The following is a 20,930-nucleotide window of genomic DNA, read 5'->3' on the forward strand; positions in this document are numbered from 1 at the left end:
ATATATGCAGCAAATTTGGTAGATTCTCATCACACATTTGAAATTGAGAAAATGTATGGTATTTTAATACATTTGTACCATAAATTACTCAAAACCAAAGACAAAAGTTCCTACATTGAAGTACTTTTATCATTTTTCTTCCAATTCACCTAAAACACTTATCAACATCTCTTCTCTTTCTTTCAGCCTTTATATTTCATTTATAGTCCTTTAACAGTAGTGCATGCACATAATAGTATACAGTAGTGGACACATGAGTGAAGTACACCTAGTGTAGATGGATAATGATTAGACATTCATGTTTATTGTGCCATAAAGTTGTGAACTTTGAGCATAAGATCACCAAAGTGGTAGAGCTGCTCTAAAGAACACTTAATACACACCTACATAGAAATACATGAAGAATAATAATGGCAGACATGTTTATTGTCATTACAGGTAGGATAATCAATCCTACTCATAACTAGTTCTATCACAACTTTAAAACATGATTAAGAAACATACAGAGTTCCCTTTAGTCAGCTCACGCCAGTGTTCACCAGTCCTTAAACATCGTTTTCATTGTGCAAATGAATTATTATAGGCCTTAGTTTACAATCTCTACAACAGGACATGCTCATTTCTGGTGCTTAGTCTCCACCTGAGTTTGACTAATCATTCTGTTAGCTACAAGACAGTGAGAGGAATCATGATGTCAACAGACAAGGAAATTACAACTCAGAAGAGAATTGCATTGTGTCCTGCTCTGTGATGTGAGTAGAAAATGTTCTGTGGATTGTGTCCTTATGAAATCTAACAAGAAAACATTCTCATTTTTGGCCTTTTGTTTGTAAAAGCCCTCACTGTGAAAACAAAAATAGCAGCAGTTAAGGCAAAAGATTGTTCCCAATAGTTACAATTATACCTGAGTATCTAAAACAATAACCATAAATCTACAAACTGTGTCATCGAAACAAGCTGTTCAGGTCTATAGAGCATTAACAAAGCCAATTTTCTAATGTTAAATATATAAAGCTAAATCCTAAGCAATCATTTTTATACACAAGTAACTGAGACAACTTACTAAAACAATCAAGAAAATGCAATCATTTCTGTGGAAATAACTACAATAAATCAATAGTAGGGCTGTGAGATACAACATATATATATTTAATTTACTTTACTGCATGTACTTTACTATATTCTATCTGCATTCTTCCACAGGGTACAGATACAGGCAGTGTACTTACTTGTATTTTATTAATTTCTACAATGAGCTTTATTTTGCTCCTATTGTGTAAACTGAAACCGATCTCTGGTTACCTTTGGTATTTTATACCAATATTTAGTTTTTTTCTTTTTAATATTTCAGTGACAGTTCAAAGAGTTCTACTGTTATTATTAATTTGTAATCATATTTAAGTAATTTAGTTTGTTTGCAGCACTAGCTAAACAGCGATTTCTGTATTATCAATCTGTTTGGTAAATTAATCTTAACTTGAACCAATAATTAATAATCAAACATCTCAGCTTCTTACTGACTTTGAGTAAAAGCACTCACTTAAACAAACAAAACTGCATCCTTCTAGATTCTTTATGCTCAGTTTAATGTTTACCTATAAATTTATTATTCTGAGTTTGATGTTTGGAAATCCAAATTTACTTCTTTTTTTTTTTAATTTATTACTTCTGGCTCTTCAGTTAATCAGTTATCCAGTTTTTAATTAACTCCACCATAGTTAAATACCTACATGTTATACATTTCCAGTATTAAAATTTTGGAGGGTGTTTCAAGCTGCTGTTATTACACTGTCCTCAAAACTACTATAAGTCAACCTCAATATTCTATTTATTTTGTTATATTTTTACATTAATATCATATTTTGCTTATGTGAAAATTCATACAAAGGCTCTCAAAGAAGGAAGATAATGTCAAGTGCATAAATCAAGATGCAGTCAGAAATGTACTTTTCCTTGTGGTGGTTTTGAGACCTATTTGCTGAACTTGTGCTATGATGTGGTCTGTACTGTTCTCTAGTGACCTGTATTGGGAAATGAGGCTTCCGTCATATCACACAGCCCTAAATAACAATATGAAAAGTCTGTTTTGTCTTGTGATTATTCAGGTTAGTCTTAAACCATGTAAGCTGTTGGCCCATCTGGGTCTTCCTTGTGGTTTCTGTGCTATAAGCCACTCGTAAAAGACACGGTGGTCTCTTGGCTGATACTCTCCTTGACTTCCACTGGCAGTGTGTCAAAGAGATGGTCCTCCACAACCAGGCCATTTTTTCGCAGCAGCCGGCAGTTTCCTAGCTGAGCGGGCAGCCTGTCCAGACAGTTCCCTCTGAGCTCCAGCTGACTGAGCTGCACCAGCTGACCCACGGCTTCGGGCAGAACGGTGAGCGCGTTATGACCCACGTACAGCATCTTCAGCTTGTTGCATCTGAACAGAGGCTTGGGCAGCACCTCCAGCTTGTTAGAGTTGATGGCGAGGTATTGGAGATTGTGGAGGAGGCCGACGTCTGGTGGGAGCACCGTGATGGAGTTGTGGCCCACATCCAGGTGCCGAAGTTTAGGTAGAGTGAACAAAGCTGGAGGCAGAGACTCCAACTTATTGTGAGAGAGGTGAAGAGATTCTAAAGACTTGACCTGGCCGATGGAGGAAGGAATGGTGATGATTTTGTTGTGCCACAGTTTCAGGCAGGCCAGTCTCTTCAGGTGCTGAAAGCTGATGATCTCCTCTATGGTTCTGATGTTGTTAGATTTAAGGTCAAGTTCCTGCAGGTTGGTCAAGCTGAAAATAGCGTGTGGAATCCTCTCCAGTTCACAAGTATGCAGCTCTAGTTCAATCAGATTTGTCATTTTTTTCAGACTATTTAATACGAGCAGTTTTGTACCGTCATTGTGCACTACTAATTTAATCAGATGTGGAGAAAGCTCTGTGATGTTTGTGGGCATTTTTGTGAGGTTGCTCTTCAAGCATAATGTCTTTAAATGCCTCAGATCACGCATAGACTCCAGACCAATCATTTTGTTGTTCTCTGAGCTCAAGTTACCGATTAGGTTGAGCTCCCTCAAACTTCTCAGTAAATAAACCCAAGGAGGGATCTCTGCCACGTCAGTAAACTTGACATGAAGGCAGCGCAGATGGTCACGGAGGAAAGCGAAACCGGTCTGCTCTACTTTGGCTGGACAGTGGCAGAGGTGCAGCTCCTGGAGACTGGTCATTTGAGAGACCTTCGCTGAGAACCTCACCTCAGGAATCAGCTCCAGTTTGAGAACTTCCAAGTCAGTCAGGTCAAACACTGCATTTGGGAGACCAGACAGCATGAACAGGTGGAGCTCCTGCTGGTCCTGTGCGTTACGGGTCACGAGCTGCCTCAGTTTTTCAAAGGTCCACTCGTGATTGAGGCTGATCTCCCTCAGCTTGTTTTCACTGACCTCAGACAAGAAGACACCGAAGCGCTTGGAGTAGAGTTGGTCATACTGGTCAACCATATGTAAAAGGAATGCAAAGTCATTCTTGACATCAGGAATGTCACTAAAGCTACTCTCTTCTCGCACTTTCTCAAATGAGTACTCTTTCAGAGGTCGTCGAAACACCCAAAAGAGAGAGTACAAACATGCCATCCCATACAGCAGTATCAATGCCATGTAGCTAATAAGCAGCTTATTGAGCATGAAAGCCATGTTGTGTGTGCAGAAGAACTTTCTGTATCCTGTTAGATGTTTAATGCCAGGTAGACATTCATGTTTAAAGTGGATTTCAACCAAAAATGTTGAAGTGTAGGACAATATCAAAATAAACTTGACAGTTTTGACAACTGTCTGAGCTACATAAAGCTTGTAGATGAAGTCACTATCTTCCACGTGAGCTCTGAATTTCCTCACTTTCTCAAACAGAGCTTTGGCTTGCTCTCCATCTTTTTTGTCCAAGATTGTCATACTACTCGGGACCTCTGCGATGGGCTTGTCTGCAGAGAACTTCACCCCGAGCATGGGTGTGGATGAGTTTGGAGTTGTGTTTTCCTCCTTTTCTTCTGATGATACCTGCTTTGGTGCAGACGAGGTGCCGGTCAACCTCTGTTTGTTCTCCTCAGAGTCCTCACAAGCTGTTTCAGACAAAGCCTTTGTAGTCCAGGGAGACTCAAAACATCTTCCCAAAATGGAAACAAAGTGTTCAATCTTTGAGCTGGTTTTAGGATATTTGAACCAGAAGTTGCTACTGACCATGAGAACAATAGTGTGAATTAGGGTGAGATATGGAAAGTATTTGGAGTACCAGGGCAAGGCAACATGGTAGCATATTTGGTTGATAAAGATATACTGCTGATAGTCCAAGTTGGTTTTGACCCCTGTTGGGTGAGGCTGATTGATGTATTTGTTTCCCTCCACAGCAGTGTGTTGATGTGTGACGTGGATCTCATGAACAGCTCGATCCGGTAAGTCCTTGGTGACCAGGGGGATGGAGGTCACCACAGGGGCCCCGGTGGCTGCAGACGCGGCTGCTTCCTGCGCACTCTGCGTGGGTGAAGGTCCCGAGGCCTCCTCTGCGTCCTCCAGATAAGGAAGGCAGGCCACCTGGTCCTTGGTTATCTGCATGGTCATGGCGAATATGGCCAGCATGAGCATGACCAGCCCGAGGTAGTCCATGAAGACGTCCCACCATGGCTTCAGGATGCGATATGTTGGCTGGATGTCGTTCAACGACGCAACCTCGGTGAGTGTGAACATCACTGCAACAAATGGATCAGAGTTTGCGTTAACTATGTGACAACATTTCTAAAAGACTCAAAATGTAATTTGGGATTCCAGCAAGACGGATCCTTCATTCTCTCCTTCTCTTTTATTATACTTTGTCTTTTTTTGTCTTCATACACATTCACAAACCTACACAAGTACAAGCCAGAATGAAAACTTTTATTGTAATTTTTTTTATTTACATGATTTTCTTAAAAATAATTTAAAAAAAAACAAAAATACATGTACAGTAGAAAGCACAGGAATCTTAAACAAAAACTGAACTGCCAAAAGGTTTCTGACATGTTTGTCCACCCAGCTGTGTCTTCTGTTTGTTTAGTACTGTGTCATGTGCCATCTGCCTCATGTTACACAAATTAATAAACTTTACACTTTGCACTTGTCATATTTCATCACTATTTTCATATAGTTTTCCACCACTTGATGTTTGAAGCTCTTTTAAAGACATTAACTCTTCTTTTGTTATGGTTTAATGACTACTGAGGGCAGAATTAGCTCCACCATCAAAGAAATGACAGAAATAATGAATATTAATTTCATTGAGCATCTACAGACAATAACACCATGGTTTTAGTTACAAGGCAACTTTTTGTGTAAACAGACAATGATATGCTCCATTTTGCCCATAGATCATAATCTGGTCATTACTAGTAACACGGGTCAACAATTCTTTAGAAATTATCTGCCTCAGAGATGAAATGTGCTAAATCCAACATACTTTAAGAACATGAATTGGAAAACAAATGACAAAAGTGTGTTAGCTGATATTTATGATGAAGTATTATTACACATATATTGGATATATTTTGGTTTATGTAAATTTATACAATAGATTTAAGAACGAACCTGAAAAGTGAATGTATTTTAATGTACAGACAGTGTTTTAAAGCAGATCTGTAGCTCTTAGGCAAACATTCTTTTCAAGTAAATCCCATTATCTCATTAATTCTCAGAATTTTACATTCTGACCCAAGACTGCACTTTGGAAACTACAGCCAACCAGCATTTTGGACTTAATTTTCTTTATTAGTGACTCAGACTTGGTAAAATTTCACTACTTTTGTTCTGGAGGCATTTTACTTGTAGACAACTGCAATTTCTTTGTACATTTCAGTAAAATAATACAGTCCGTTTCAGTTTTTTTTTTTTATCTTAAATGTGCTGTGTGTTTTATGTTCAAATGTTCAAATTCCTCTACATGTCATGTGTTTGTAACAGAGGAATCAGAGAAATAAAACAAACACAAAATGACAATTATTAATCCCACTGTCTGACAATCAGCTAAAATGTCGTGATTGTGACTCTACATAGCAGACAAATCTTTCTACTTCTCACCCATGGTGGTTTTCCTTTTTGCTGATTTTATTTGAATACCATGCAGCTGAGTGGTTTTTTTCTTTTCTTTTTTTTTGCTCCATCACTTCATCATCACGTGAGAAATTAAACTCTCACTTCCTCTTACTTTACAATCTCATTTCATTTTGTAGTATTTTGTTAAGCCCCGAGCAAAGACTGTGCTAAATCCGAACTTATTACAGTCAGTTACAGGAATAGTTCAGAGGCCTTTGGTGAGAAATCAACCGACTGTTCTGACTCACTAAGAAGTCTGGCACATGTGTTCCATTTAGTGGAGTGCCTTAATGAAAGACTCTGGCCTTTTTTTACCCTCCTTTCATGGTTGTATCACTTTGTTTATCATGTTGCCTGTAGCGTTTTCATCTGCTTCATATGAGTGAACAGCCCGTCTCCTGAGTAATCATCTGTCACCAACACTCCTTATTTTAGTTTGCGTTAAAAATGAGCCTTTAAACATCATCAGTCATACAGTTCTGTCACTGGCTGGCAAATGTCCGATGAGTCAAAGACTTATATATGAGCCTATACAATTCAGTCACTTCTACACTAACAATGTTACTACTTTGCTTTTGATATTTTTAACCATGTTCACATTCACATTTTACATATATTTCTAAATTAAATGAGAAAATAATCCAATCTTTTATTTTAAGATATTTCAATTCAATTCAGTTAAAAAAAATGTATTCGTCCCCAATTTAAATGTATGAGCAGCATGACATAATACGATACTTTTATACAAAAACAACATATTTTTGTGTGTGTGCCATAAACAAAAGACTGAACTGGGTATAAGGATGTAAATATGTGACTGTATGGATACGGTAGGTAAAGTGGAGAGGGCAAATCAATTAAAAGATATATAATTAAAATCTGAATATATTCCAAAAGAGTTTTCATTTCCTTCAATCTGAACTGACCTGACCTCAAACATCGGTAGAAAAAAATTTACGCTTACAATTTAGTCATTTTAAGCACAATACTACAGTTTTGTAGTTGTCAGTTTTCTGCATCTGGAGCTTAAAACATCACTGAAGTTTAGTTGCAGATTAAAACAAGTCATTAAAATATGTATCATTGGGCCATGTAATATTATATGCTTTCTGAAATGTGTGATCTATATTTCTGTTTTTTCTGCAGTGGTATGTATTCATCAAGACTGTACAATATCACAGTTGGTTTATGTTGCTCTGGTTTAAATTGAGTGAAAAGGTTAAAGCTGTAGTTTTACTCATTTTACTTTTTCTGCTTTTTATGTGTTCATTTATAATGCATGACAAAGTTTATGTAGTGCTTGTATATTTCCTTAAGAGTAATGGTTTCAGTGTTATTTCTAAACCAATAATGTATCAACTACGTATAAACTATATCTGTTTATGTTTATCATTATGTATCCTGTGTAATCTTTTATCAGACTCCAACTCCAACTCTGTTTTTTCATCATTGGGACAAACACTTGAGTTCTTATAAAAGGCAGCGACAGCGCAGACAGGAAATGTGCATGACGACAAAACGAGAAGCTTGAACTTAAAAGAGGGACTAGTTCTGTCACATGGACGTGGTTTGGGTCTAAGATGTCTGACAAAGACGAGAAAAACAGACTTTACAAACTGCTGTGGGGCATTTCTCACGATACAGTAAAACACCACTAAAAGCCCATTTTTTAGGGGTTTTTGTCTTTGTTATTAGAGACAGGAAACATGACAAAAATAAAGAACAACAGCACAGTATTTTTCTTAATTTGGTATGTGATTTTTTTATAAAACATTAGTAAGGACCTTTTATTTGTACAGAAATGGGATTTTTATTGTGTTAATTCAATTAAAACTATTTGTTCGGTAAATTTACAAGTATGTTATTTCATGCCGTATATTAAGACATTTTATTCACCTTATTGTAATATTAACAGTGTGGCTTCAGCTACTCCTAATCATCGACCTTCCTGCTGCAGCTTCTTCACACATGAAGGCAGAAACACAACAAAATAGACTTAGAAAAAAAAAGCCTTTGTGCAGGGTGGCCCCCAGGAAAAGGGCGGGACCCAGTGCCACAGGCGGTCTCTAAAAGCACCATATGGGTGACGTACGGTAGCCCAGGGAGCTCAATATACTGCAACTCAGGAAGACGTTTGACAATAGATGCCGCAAATGCACAGCACAAGCTGACAGACAAAGAGTTAATATTTTACTGTTTAAAAATAATATTTCTTTTAATTTTCAGGTTTTTTGGCTTAGGTACTTAAGCTATTTTATAAAGTTAAGAACAAAAAATACAGACGCTTTCACAAATGAACTTCTACCACTATCCAACAAGTGTGTTCCATATTTCTTTTGTGAAAATCTTCTTTTTCACAGACAGAGGGACATAAAATAAACAAAATTGCTTAAATGTCCATAGGTAGACTGAAGTGTAAGATAATAAAGTACTTATCTATATGTTAAGGAACTTAAGAACACACAGACAATTTTACATTAAGATGTTTAAGCACGTTTGTCTGCTTGATTTGTTTATTCTCATGCACTTTTTTAAGTTGCAGTGCATTGTCCACTCTCAGCCACCGTAAAAAACGTTCAACCGACTGTAACTTCCATAATATTTTGAGTTTGCTCCCTCTTATATTTTATTCTTCATAACAAGAAACATATTTTGTTCCAACTAGTGGAAGCAAAAATACAAAAAATACAATAATCAGTTTAATAACAAGCCTAAAACTGTCACTTCACTCTTATTATGAATTTGAGATAAAAGTTAACAAGGCACAAAACCTTAAAATGTTATTGTTAAAAATTGTTTACTCATGCTCAATAACATTAGTAGTTTATAGTCCTATAATAAGCTACAGGAGGCTACTAATTAGGAAGTGCTCATTTGAGGACACTGGGACTTTAATAATCCTGAAGGTGCAAAAGTCACCCTGAAAGAGGCTCTATGTTGAGGAGAAAAAGGCTGTTGTAGGAAATCTTGTGTGCAGCATATTCCATGTGGTGTGTTCCTGTGCTCGCAAACCAGATATGGCTGTTTTTGCAATATCTCACAAAGGACAAAAGAATTATTTACAGAAAGACAAGCACATTCCTAGTGTGGACCATGTTGGAATAGAAAACGATGAACAAATCACAAGGCTTGAGGTTAGTTGCATTGTTCACATATTTATATAGTACAATACACATGTTTTCTCTATATGAGAACATTTCAGAGACAATAGTGCTTAGTGTTTATACCTATTATGCCTCCACAATCCAAAAAAAAATTGAAGTTACCAGATAATTAAATTGGATTTCATGTGTGAGGGTGCAGACAGTGGGTTATATTTACAGCCACGTGTAACAGCAGGTATCTCTGTATGTAGACATGGACTATAATTATTACACATCATGAGGAAATTGAATTTTCTCTGGAGAGAAGATGAAATATTCTGCTTTTTTTTTTTTCCCTCATGTGAAAGGCTCTGGCGCAGTGTACTGGAAAGATCAGGTGACTTGTTGAAACATGCCAAACTGAGAAACTGCCGTGTTATATGAGTTACACATTCACATAAACATACACAACATGTACCAGTTCTTCTTCAGTATGTATTCAGCCAAACAGAGGGAGAGAATATCAGTAAAGTTGGTGATAATAATAAAGATTTCAACTAAGTGTAAAATTAAAAATACAGTAAAATAGACCATACTTACTCACTGCCTGTGTTGCGTTATCTCAATCCAATTATTTCTTCCTCGGCCTGCATACCACTTTTGGCTCCGCTCTTCAGGTGCGTCTCTAACCTAATTTCTGAGCCCCGTTAAAACTGAGGGAATGAAGCCGGAGCGCGAGTCCCGTTTGTCGGATACATCTCTCACACCTGAGCCGCGGAGCAGAGCCGGTGTGTCGGCCGCAGGTTGGACTGTGTTCGCAGCCAGACCTTAATGTATTTCTAAGAAAAAGTCATCCAATATGGAGCCAAACAGTCCGCTGCTGTGGGTGTGATTACAGGCCCACGAGCGATTCTCATTGGACGGTGGCATGATGGTGACTTCCTGAACGCACCGCCTGCAAGCTTATCTGATGCTGCGTTCAAGGCGCGGCGGAATAAGGAGCACCCACACAGGCGATGGTGGTTTGGTTTAGTTTAGTTTAGTTTATTAGTTTGATCCCCATTAGCTGCTGCATACCACAGCAGCTACTCTTCCTGGGGTCATCAACAACACAAAAACAAAGCACCACAATTTCCCACAACTCACTCAACAAATAGGATGTACATACACTCAACACAACAACACAAAAACCAAAAATCAACAACAGCACACAATACAAAACAAGTACAACAATAATAATACCAACAACAACAGAAAAAAAGAATAAATAAACCAAAAATCAGAAACAAAAAATAAGAACATAAAATTAAATAAATAAATAAATAAATAAATAAAAACAGCTCCACAACAAACAAAAAAAACAAACCGTCTAGATGATGTCATTATAGGATGTGCAATAGCTCAGACAGTTACTCTTGGGTAAATATGAAAATTCTCAACCTTTAAGAAAAACTAACTGCTTGAATTTCTGAAATTAAAAATTGTGGCAATGTATTCCATGCCACCATTGTGGTCTTTGTGTTCAGAGCACAGGTGTCAAACATGCGGCCCGGGGGCCAAAACTGGCCCGCCAAAAAGGTCCAATCTGGCCCGCGGGGTGAATTTACAAAGTGCAAAATACAAAAATTACCCTGAAGATGTTAACAGTAAAAGGCATCAAACTCAAAAATAATAGCATAATAACCTAGAAATAATGACTCCAACTTAGGGATGCACTGATACCACTTTTTTCCAGACCGAGTACGAGTATGAGTACTTACATTTGAGTACTTGCCGATACCGAGTACCGATACGAGTACTTAATAATCCCATTCCAGTTCTTAGTTCCTTTTGTAAATGTGCTTTATTGTCGTTGTCATTAGTCTGACTGGAAAAAAGTGCCGCGACTGACATTTAATGTGTTGGAATGAGCGTTTCTCAATTAATCCACCAGGGGGCGCTGCTCTGAATTATTATTATTATTATTATTATTATTATTATTATTATTAATAATAATAATAATAATAATAATAATAATAATAATAATAATATTAATAATAATAATGGATTGGATTTTATGTAGCGCTTTTCTAGACACCCAAAGTGCATTACATTATTGATCCATTATTCATTCGCTCTCACATTCTTCCTCTGGTGGTGGTAAACTACATATGTAGCCACAGTTGCCCTGGGGCAGACTGACAGAAGCGTGGCTGCTATTTTGCGCCTACGGCCCCTCCGACCACCGCCAAACATTCATACGCATTCATACACCAGTGTGAGTGGCACTAGAGGCAAGGAGGGTGAAGTGTCTTGCCCAAGGACACAACGGACTGACAAGGATAGAGCGGGATTCGAACCACCAACCCTTCGGTTATTAGACAACCCGCTTTACCACCATACTGGTATTAACCATACTGGACAAATACCACGAAGAAGAGTAAAGTTTTTTGAGAAGAAGAAGAAGAAAGTCAGTAATAACAAACATGGAGACAACAGAGGTAACACTACTGTGATACTAATATTGTAGGGTTTTCGCTGGTAAGGTTTAAAAGCTTAGCTTCAGCAGGAAGAGAAGAGACAAATGAGTAATAAGTTTCGTTTTCACTTCTGTTGGCGGCGGTCCGCACCGCTCCATACACCCGCTGGTATTCTCATTCTATTTACGCATCCACCAGCACCTGGTAAACAGATGGAATGTACGCAGAGGACGGACAGAACGCTGTGTCCGTATCTGTCTGTGTCTTTAACGTTACTTGCAGTCAGCGTTACTTTTATCACCATCATTTATTTTGAAAAATCTCCACACTCTTCACACTCCACACACATTATTCAACTGCTGTGTACCTGCTGCGCTGAACTATGAATGTCACACAGCTGTAAGTGGTATCGGTGCATTTGTATCGGATGTCTTTTACGAGTATGAGTACACACACTGAGTATCAGAGCCAATGCCGATACTCGTATCGGTATCAGTGCATCCGTACTCCAAATGTTCTTCTTGGTTTAATGTGAGAAAAATAATATGACATCATGCCTATAAATAATGACAACACCATTTTTTCCCTTTGATTTACTGCAAAGAACATTAAATTCTGATATCCTTTAATAATAAAACGTCAATAACCTGAACAAATATGAACAACCTGAAATGTCTAAAGTAAAATAAGTGCAATTTTAACAATATTCTGCCTGTTTTGTGTCTTGGTAGATCTGATCTGTAATGCACATGAATGAATCATAAGTTGAGGCATAATATTGATAAAATTGTATTTCTTTTTCCTTAGAAATTTCAGTTTTTCCCAGTTTTTCACATCTTTTTTGTTTTGGATAGAAACAGTTTCATCATCTAATGTTATTTTTTGCACTAAAAAATTTAGAGTTGTCACTCTTTATAGACTATTCTGCTATTATTTTACTGGTCCGGCCTGCTGGAGATCAAATTGGGCTGAATGTGGCCCCTGAAAGAAGATGAGTTTGACATCCCTGGTTTAGAGCAGTGTTTCTCATAGATATTTGCACCTGTCTTGGATCGCACTGTTGTCTTTTTTTTTACACTGCACTACTGTTTTTGTATTGTTCTGTTTTAGGGGTGTAAGAAAATATTGGTTCGGCAATATATCACAATATTTCATTTCATGATACTGTATCGATATTAAAAAGTGCTGTATTGATATTTTTAGGTATTTATTCAAATGGAGATATGGCGGAGGTTCATTTTTTCCTTTTTATTGTTTTTTGGGGAATCCTGCCAGCTCTTTTATTTTATATTCACATGGGTATTTTACTCTGTTGTTTGGATATTATAACAGTAGCTTTGTGATATTACAGGTCATGCATGTAGGTTTTTTTTGAAAGTGATAACATTGTTTTTTAAAATAATTGTTATTTCAATCACCCTAAAAGCACTTTTTACTGTCTGAGAGGCAGATGTTAATTTCTTTGTTGGGATCGCACAAAAATAATGTTATGATGTTGGATGATTCAGGGACTATGCATTCATTTCATGACTAATAGAATATGAACATTTGAGCAGGATCTGAAACTGTAATGTCTGTAAACATAATTTTATTTATTTATTTATTTAAAAAAAAAGTTTTTACAGAGGACAAACAACCCCTTTGATTAAAACCCATTCTCTAATTAATTCTCAGAATTTCACAATTTGACCCAAGACTGTGTCCCATTTCATTTTTGTCATTTCTCTATTTGTTCCTTTCATGAAAATGCATAAAAATCAACACTTTTCATGATTGAAAAGGAGAAGTAGGAAGAATATAATTCTTATTTTTTTGTCTGCCCCTTGTCTTACAAACTACAATAAACCACAACAAGCATTTCTGACTTTTTCACCTTGGTAAAATTTCACTACTTTTAGTCTGGAGACATTTTACTTGTAGACCAGTGTAGTTTAAAACCATCACAACGGTACATAAATATACTGACCGTCAGTGAAAACGGGTCATCCTAATGTCTTAAAATGTCCTTTTTTATGTTTCTTTAATGGTTAATTCACCAGTATGCCGAAGATCTTTAACCGAAATGATATTTTAATACTAAAATATAATCATTATTTTTATCCATGAATTTTCAAATTTACTGTGTTAACCAAAAAAATGAAAGACAAGAAAAGCACATTATTATTTCTTGATTAAGATGTCAAATTATAGTTATTTCCTGCATTCCTGAACAGAAAAATTTGTTTTAGTAGTTGAATGCTATGTTTGATCAATTTGTGACTTCTCACAGAAGCCCAGTGAGTCGGCTCAAATATAGAAATAAAAAGGTGAATTCAGTTTTGTTTCCTCATTCCTCCTCAAAATGGTAAAACACACTCTAGATGCTGAATGTAAATTTGTTAAACACTGTACATTGCATTCAGTTGTATTCATTAAGTTTAGAGGCAATAGTGTGAGAGCTCAGACCAGCGGATTTTACCTTTCATCAGTTTTGTGATTATCAAAGTCATAAGCATGTCATCATTCAGATTTGTTATTGCGTTAGAACTTAAGCCTTGGTTGTTATCACCTTACAGAGGTTGTGTCACATATAGCATATAGATGATGTGTTTTCATTACCTCTATATGTGAGGTTCACAGACCTGTTTTCATATCATATACATTGTTATGTGAAAAAACAAGTTTGACAAGTCCCACCTCTGTCTTAAAGACGCGTTTTATTCAAACTTATTTTAATGTCACATTCAGTCCGCAACCCACTTTCAGGTCATGACCCAGGCAACAACTTTAAACATATATTTGCCATAGAACAAGAAGGCAAATCAATGAGTTTATTATCTCATCTCATTTGTTTTCATCCACGTATATTGACCCACTTGCATTTTGATTTGGTTCACAGCGTCATTTCTCATTTGTCAAATTGATGTCACTTCATTTTCATTTTCTCTTTTTCTTTTGTATTTTCAGCATGTATTCACTGACTATACAAAACAAAAATAGGAACCAAAAGTCGCGTTGTTGGCATGTATACAACCCAAAGTTTTTAAGTCTGGTTAAAGGTGAATATGAAAAATACTCAAACAGAAGTATTGGTCAATAAAATATGTAAAAGTACATTTGTTTTTTGTCAGGTTTATATATCAGTGTAGAGCTGTTTTTACATGTAACAGTCACATGATCATCTGAATAATCACAGGCGAAGCTAAAGGAGTGTTTGCAGTTTGTAGCATAAACAGTCATGACATTTACACCACTGTAGGCAATACTATAGCACGTACTGAAGATGTGTTTCCCATTTTTATCCATGTTTGGCTCTATATTTCTATATTTAATTGGAACATTTTCTTAAAATACACATATATTTCTTTTGTGATTATCTTAGGTCTCAGTTTGGTTCTTTCTCCAGTTATATGAATATCTTTAGAGCAGACAGCAGGTGTTAATAGATAATGTATTAACCTTTAGATCCATTACAACATGTAGCCATTACCTGTATACATGGGATAGCTGATAATGTTAACCTACTTTACACTGCATTTGCTTAATCTACAAGACATGAACAGACTATTTATATATAAACCACATTTTGCTTATAAATGTGGTAGTGTGCCCAGAGACTATAAGGTATGAAATAATGAATATATTCTGTTTAATGTACCTGTAACAGTACCAAAGTTCTTTATAACATTGTACTTTTGTACATTTACATGCACTTCTGTCCATATTAGAGAAAAAATAGTGCTTGACAGATTTCTTCTTGAACTTGAATGCACCACCAGCTTCTCTTTCTTTGAGTCTTAGACCCTACAATGTGTGTCTGGTGCTTGTTGCGGAAATCCCTTTAAATGAAAACTTCTTACATGTGTTTTTTGTCTGTCTGTCTGTCTGTCTGTCTGTCTGTCTGTCTGTCTGTCTGTCTGTCTGTCTCTCTATCTATCTATCTATCTATCTATCTATCTATCTATCTATCTATCTATCTATCTATCTATCTATCTATCTATCTATCTATCTATCTATCTATCTATCTATCTATCTATCTATCTATCTATCTATCTATCTATCTATCTATCATTATGTCTGTCTGTCTATCGTTGGTATTACAGTACAAACTCAGCAGTCAATAGGACCCAGAGTGAACTCATGCATCATTTCCAACCCTTTCTGGATTTGGTTGATGATGCACAGAGTGGAGGAAGTGTCTCTTCATTCTCAACTCATACAGGTTTCAACCGGTCCTAGGCTGCTGGCTGCTGGCTGCCGGCGCTCTGTTCTGTTCACACACGAATGCTACCCTTGTACTTTGAGAGGAAGGAAAAAAAAGAAGAAAGAAAGAAAAGCGTGGCATGGGCGTGTTTACACTGCCAGGTTGTAAGATCACATGGAGGTGGTGTTGTCAGGGTTTGCAAATAGTCTTGTGATAAATGAGCAAAAAAAACACAGTGGATAAACTTGGTTCACCAGAATGGTCATCATTTGTGTGGGGAAATCTATCATGTTTAGATTTATATGTGTTTCAGGGATTTCCCAAAAGTTTTCAGTGAGTTTATGACATCATTTTGAATCATTACTGTACCATATCTTGGAGGGATTGGATCACCCCTACAGAGTCAAGCATATTGTACTGCAATGTTTTATACAGCTCAGAGCAAATTTCCCTTTGTCCTTTTTCTGTTTTATAGCAGGTAGTATCCAAGGGACAAAGGACCTTGGCCCAAAAATGAAGACAAATCCAAGGTATCTTACAGTTGTAATACCACTGATGGCCTCTGGGGGTGCTTTCAGAAAGTGTTGGCTCCCATGTTCTCACATTTCTCTGAGATAACCAAAAATTATTTTTCTCTAGGACTCATTACAGTCTCATCTTTTTAATTTGGAACCTCTGATAAGTGATCAGGTTGTCCATCTTTTATTTTTAGTCCATCTCAGGTCAAATAGAGGGTCAATATTCTGCTGTTTGGGCCAAGGTAACAAAAATTCCACACAATGCTTGATTGACATTACTGTTAGCATTTAGCATTAGCACACCTCAGAACACTCAGGTTTCTGCAGCTCCCTCACTTTGTCCAAATACGGTCACTTCTCCTCCAAAAAGCCAAAATGGTGTTGGCTAAACAGCAAATTAAACAATAGTTCAGAAACAAAAGGGTGATGTCACAATCCCTCCATCCACGGATTGGGTATAATCTATGGTGAACACACAAAACAAACACCACTTTTAACATGAGCTTTTCATGTTTTACTGCAGGGGTGTCAAACTCAGATCCTCAAGGGCCGGTATCCTGCATGTTTTAGATGTTTCCCGCTTCCAATGTAAAACACGTAGACTCAAGGATCTCAGGAAGAGACTGTTGTTCCAATATTTTTTATATTTGTTCCACCGAAAGTGTACCTTCGCTACTTTAGGAAACATCTACGTGATGCAAAGGACAAAACAGTGTCTCTTTATCTGCCCAGGAGCCCCATAGAATCTAAGGAGCCAGGGTAAAAACCCCAACTGCTGGGAATGGGCGGTACCCCACAATTTAAAAGGGACTTACCACTTGAAGTCGGTGTCGGGGGAACACAACAGGAGAATGAAGAAAAATTCACCAAGAGAAGGGTTGAGTTTAAAAAAAGTTTACCAAAATCTGGTTTATTAAAACAGCAAAAATTTACAAAAAATCAAAACTTGTGAATTATCAGAGAAGGCAGTTTACCACTAGTATCTCTATAAAACACACACTTGTCAAAACAAAACCCCTTCCACTAGGGAGTCTCCTTCATTACGTTTTATAGTCTTTAGTGACTGTTGGAGACTCCCATTTCCTTGTGACCTCATTAATACAAGACTCACAACTGGTTAATAATAACACATGGGCAAAGCATATCTGTTATACGCCATTTGTTCAGCATTATTTCTAAGAAAAGATTATAACAAAAGTTCATCTAAGTTCAGCGTGTGCTGTGTACACCTGTCAATCAACCTTGGTTAGGCATCTAAGCCCAAAAAACCCATAAAATAACTATCTTTCTACATAGTCTAGCTGCAAAGCGATCTAAGTCTCAACACCTGCACTGTTAGGCTAGCATGTCTTGACCACAAAAATTGCCTAGTTCATATTCAGTTTTTTCCGCTCTATGCTCTCTTTACCACAACTACTTTCTAAAGATGTAAAAATAGATCTTTTAGGTAGAATCTGACCTCTGCTCTTAGTTCATCGCATGCAGGTGTTAGTTCAATCAAAACCACACACACACACACACACAAATCTAACTTGACTGTTCAGTACCTCTTAAAATAAAAATACAAGATATAGTTGGAAAATATAACTCAGAATATAACTGAAGACTTGCAAAATTAAAGACTCTTCAAGCAAAACAACTTTGTAATGTAAAGATTAAGCAGAACACTAATGATGTTACTTTTCCTCTCCTCCATTTTGGTTCATGATGCATGATGTATGATATTCACCTGACATTGTAAAATTTAGAGTCACATTCAACTACCATTTAAAACGATCCGTTTAACACCAACACACCTGATTCAAATGATAAGCCTATCATCCAACTCTGCAGAAGCCTGATAATGACCGTCAGGTGTGCTGGAAAAGGGAAATATCTAAAACATGCAGGATAGCGGCCCTCGAGGACCGGAGTTTGACACCTGTGTTTTACTGCGTTCAGTTGTTCGCTATCTGCAACTTCACCACCAGATGTCATTAAGTATTAGACACTGAACTTATAATCTAAACCACAATGAGGTAAATGAAGTATGCATATAATTTATCTTGTGAAACTGCTTCAAGTGAATGAAAATGCTGATTTATACTGAAGATAATACACTGTTGCTGGTCATTTTATTTTATTTTCAAGAGAAGAGGTAAAAATAGTTTATACCAACTTTATGGGCAACAGTATACTACAAAAATATGTATTGTATTAAGATTTGCATTGAGTATTTTTTAAGAAAGGTATGATTAAGATTCCAGTATCAGTAATAGTATAAAATATTTTATTGTGGTTGCATTGTTTTTACTTTCTTGTCTCCTCTATCATTGCTTGTTTCAGAGCCATTATTCATGCATGCATGCTGCTTTAAAGCAGCGTATGACTTTCATCACAACTTTTTTTTTCAAATTTGTAAAACCCTATTCATTCATTCATTCATTCATTTTATAAATCTGCTTTATCCTCACTAGGGTCATTGGGGTCGCTTGGAGCCTATCCCAGCTACTTATGGGCAAAGGCAGGGTACACCCTGGACATGTCGCCAGTTCATCGCAGGGCTGAACATATAGAGACAAACAATCACTCTCACATTCACACGTATGCGCAATTTAGATTAACCAATTAACCTATCAGTGCATGTCTTATGATGGTGGAAGGAAGTCAGAGTACTCGTAGAGAACCCACGCAGACACGGGGAGAACATGCAAACTCCACACAGGAAGGTCCCACCCCAAGCGACTGGTGTTGGAATTGAACCCAGGACCTTCTTGCTGTGAGGCATGAGTGCTATCCACTGCACCAGTAAAAAGTGTAAATCCTAGTTATAGCCTAATTATCACTAATTCATTAGTATTTTTGTGCTTACACACCTGAATCACTTCCCTCACAGTGAACAACTTCGAAGATAACTCCATCATAAACACAGTCTGCTTATTTACATAACAAACCAAAATGCCACACAGGCCTTTTTGGAAATTTTGTCATGAAGTGCATTGTGGGAATGGCGACCAAGCGAAAGCAGTTTCTCACAAATTCGGCAAGAAAGCGAGCCACATCGCAACAAAGTAAAATTCTCCAGTCCACCAGGGTTGTTTTAAAGAATGAGTAGATGGTGGATGGCGGTAAAGGCCACATTTGGGTTCAGCACTCACCAAAAGACAGCGAAATTGTCGCTGCGTGGAATTCCTACTTCCACAATGCACTTCGCGACAAAATTTCTGAAAAGGCCCATGTGACATTTTGGTTTGTTATGTGAACAAACAGACTGTGTTTATGATGGAGTCATCTTCAAAGTAGTTTACTGTGTTTCAGGTGTGTAAGCACAGAAAGACTAATGGATTAGTGATAACTGGAATATCACTGGGGTTTTACTAATCTGGAAAAAAAAAATTGTGATGAAAGCCATACACTTCTTTAAATACTGTTTTTGTTGGGTTTTTTGATTGTTGTTTTTTTGCATTGAAAAGTCCACATATATATAAACATTGTATGTTTGTGGTGAGACCCTTTGGTTGGTGGCATGTGGTTTAAGAAATGTGTTCACAGGGAATTGTTTTTTGTTGAAAAACTCTGTAGCTGTGGGAGCAGTGGTTGGTTGGTCAGTGGGGTTTCCTGTGTCTGTGGTTAATGGTGTCTACAGCTGAAGAGCTCAGATTCCCAGGGCAACCAGTTAAGTGTGCTGAGAAGTACCTCAGTAAGCAGTAAATTATTTAACATGGACCTCCCAGCCTGTTTTGTAAAGAGGGCACGGTGTAGTATCACATTCCTAAACACTGGCTGGATATTCAGTTCCACATCAGAAGCATCCACTGAAACTGTCTGTGAAGAGAAAGCAACAAATAAACAAGGAACTGAATTTTGACCCAAGCCACAAACCTACAGCAAACACAAAAACACTAACCTGTTTCTATGGAGATTAATTTCCTGTGAGCAGGATAAGCCTTCTTCTGTTCTCTCCAACGCACCTGTCGCACACACATGTTGTCTCTATGTATTTAAGGGATTTTACATATACAATTATATGCATTTCCTGGAGACTTGGCTTAATCTCAACAAGACCCATGCAAAGCATCACCCAAACCCCCACCTTAATTAAAAAAGAAAAACAAGAAATATTTAAGTTACTGTACATGTTGTTTCCTAGAGTTTATTTGCTCTTACCCACATGGCTTTTACATTTTTATCAGATTTTATGCTTTACTTAGTGTTGCACTGTGTTTTTTATTTTTTTTTAGTTTGGTTTTAGTTAGTTTCACAAAGGCAAAAGTACATTCTGTTTTGCTTTTATTTTGAGGAATTAACTAGTTTTAGTTTTTAGTTTTAGTGTTACATTGAGTTTCTTACATTGACACACTGTCAGGGCCAGAAGTCCTTCTCTCGTCTCTCCATGTAGATGTATTAAATTATTCCCACTAGTTTACTGTCTTTATGTCACAGCTTTCCTCTTGGTCTGACTGCTTCCAGTAAAGTATGTGTATGTTAGAGCGTTCATCCAAGCATATTTCAGTCATCGTGTGTTAAAATCTACCTTTAGGCTCAGAAGCCACGGTGTAGGATCCATAGCTTCAAATAAATGTCAATGAACCTGTAGCTTTAACCCATTAGTTTTCAT

At 37.1% G+C, this 20,930-nt stretch overlaps 1 protein-coding gene across 2 annotated transcripts; it reads right to left on the reverse strand.

The window, feature by feature from the left end:
• Positions 1-268: 268 nt before the first annotated feature.
• On the reverse strand, positions 269-10,062 carry lrrc8da (leucine rich repeat containing 8 VRAC subunit Da). Of its 2 annotated transcripts, none has more exons than XM_030160681.1 (2): positions 9,778-10,062; positions 269-4,715 (listed from the first exon to the last, which is right to left on the reverse strand). In XM_030160681.1, coding segments are annotated over exons 1-2 (2,553 nt in total). In that variant the 5' UTR covers positions 9,779-10,062; the 3' UTR covers positions 269-2,163. The 2 variants fall into 2 exon arrangements, with proteins under 2 accessions (XP_030016541.1, XP_030016540.1); XM_030160680.1 differs by having other exon boundaries at positions 9,774-10,061.
• Between the last annotated feature and the right edge of the window lie 10,868 nt (positions 10,063-20,930).

The sequence above is a fragment of the Sphaeramia orbicularis genome, chromosome 17 (genome assembly GCF_902148855.1).
Source record: "Sphaeramia orbicularis chromosome 17, fSphaOr1.1, whole genome shotgun sequence".
Taxonomy (NCBI): domain Eukaryota; kingdom Metazoa; phylum Chordata; class Actinopteri; order Kurtiformes; family Apogonidae; genus Sphaeramia; species Sphaeramia orbicularis.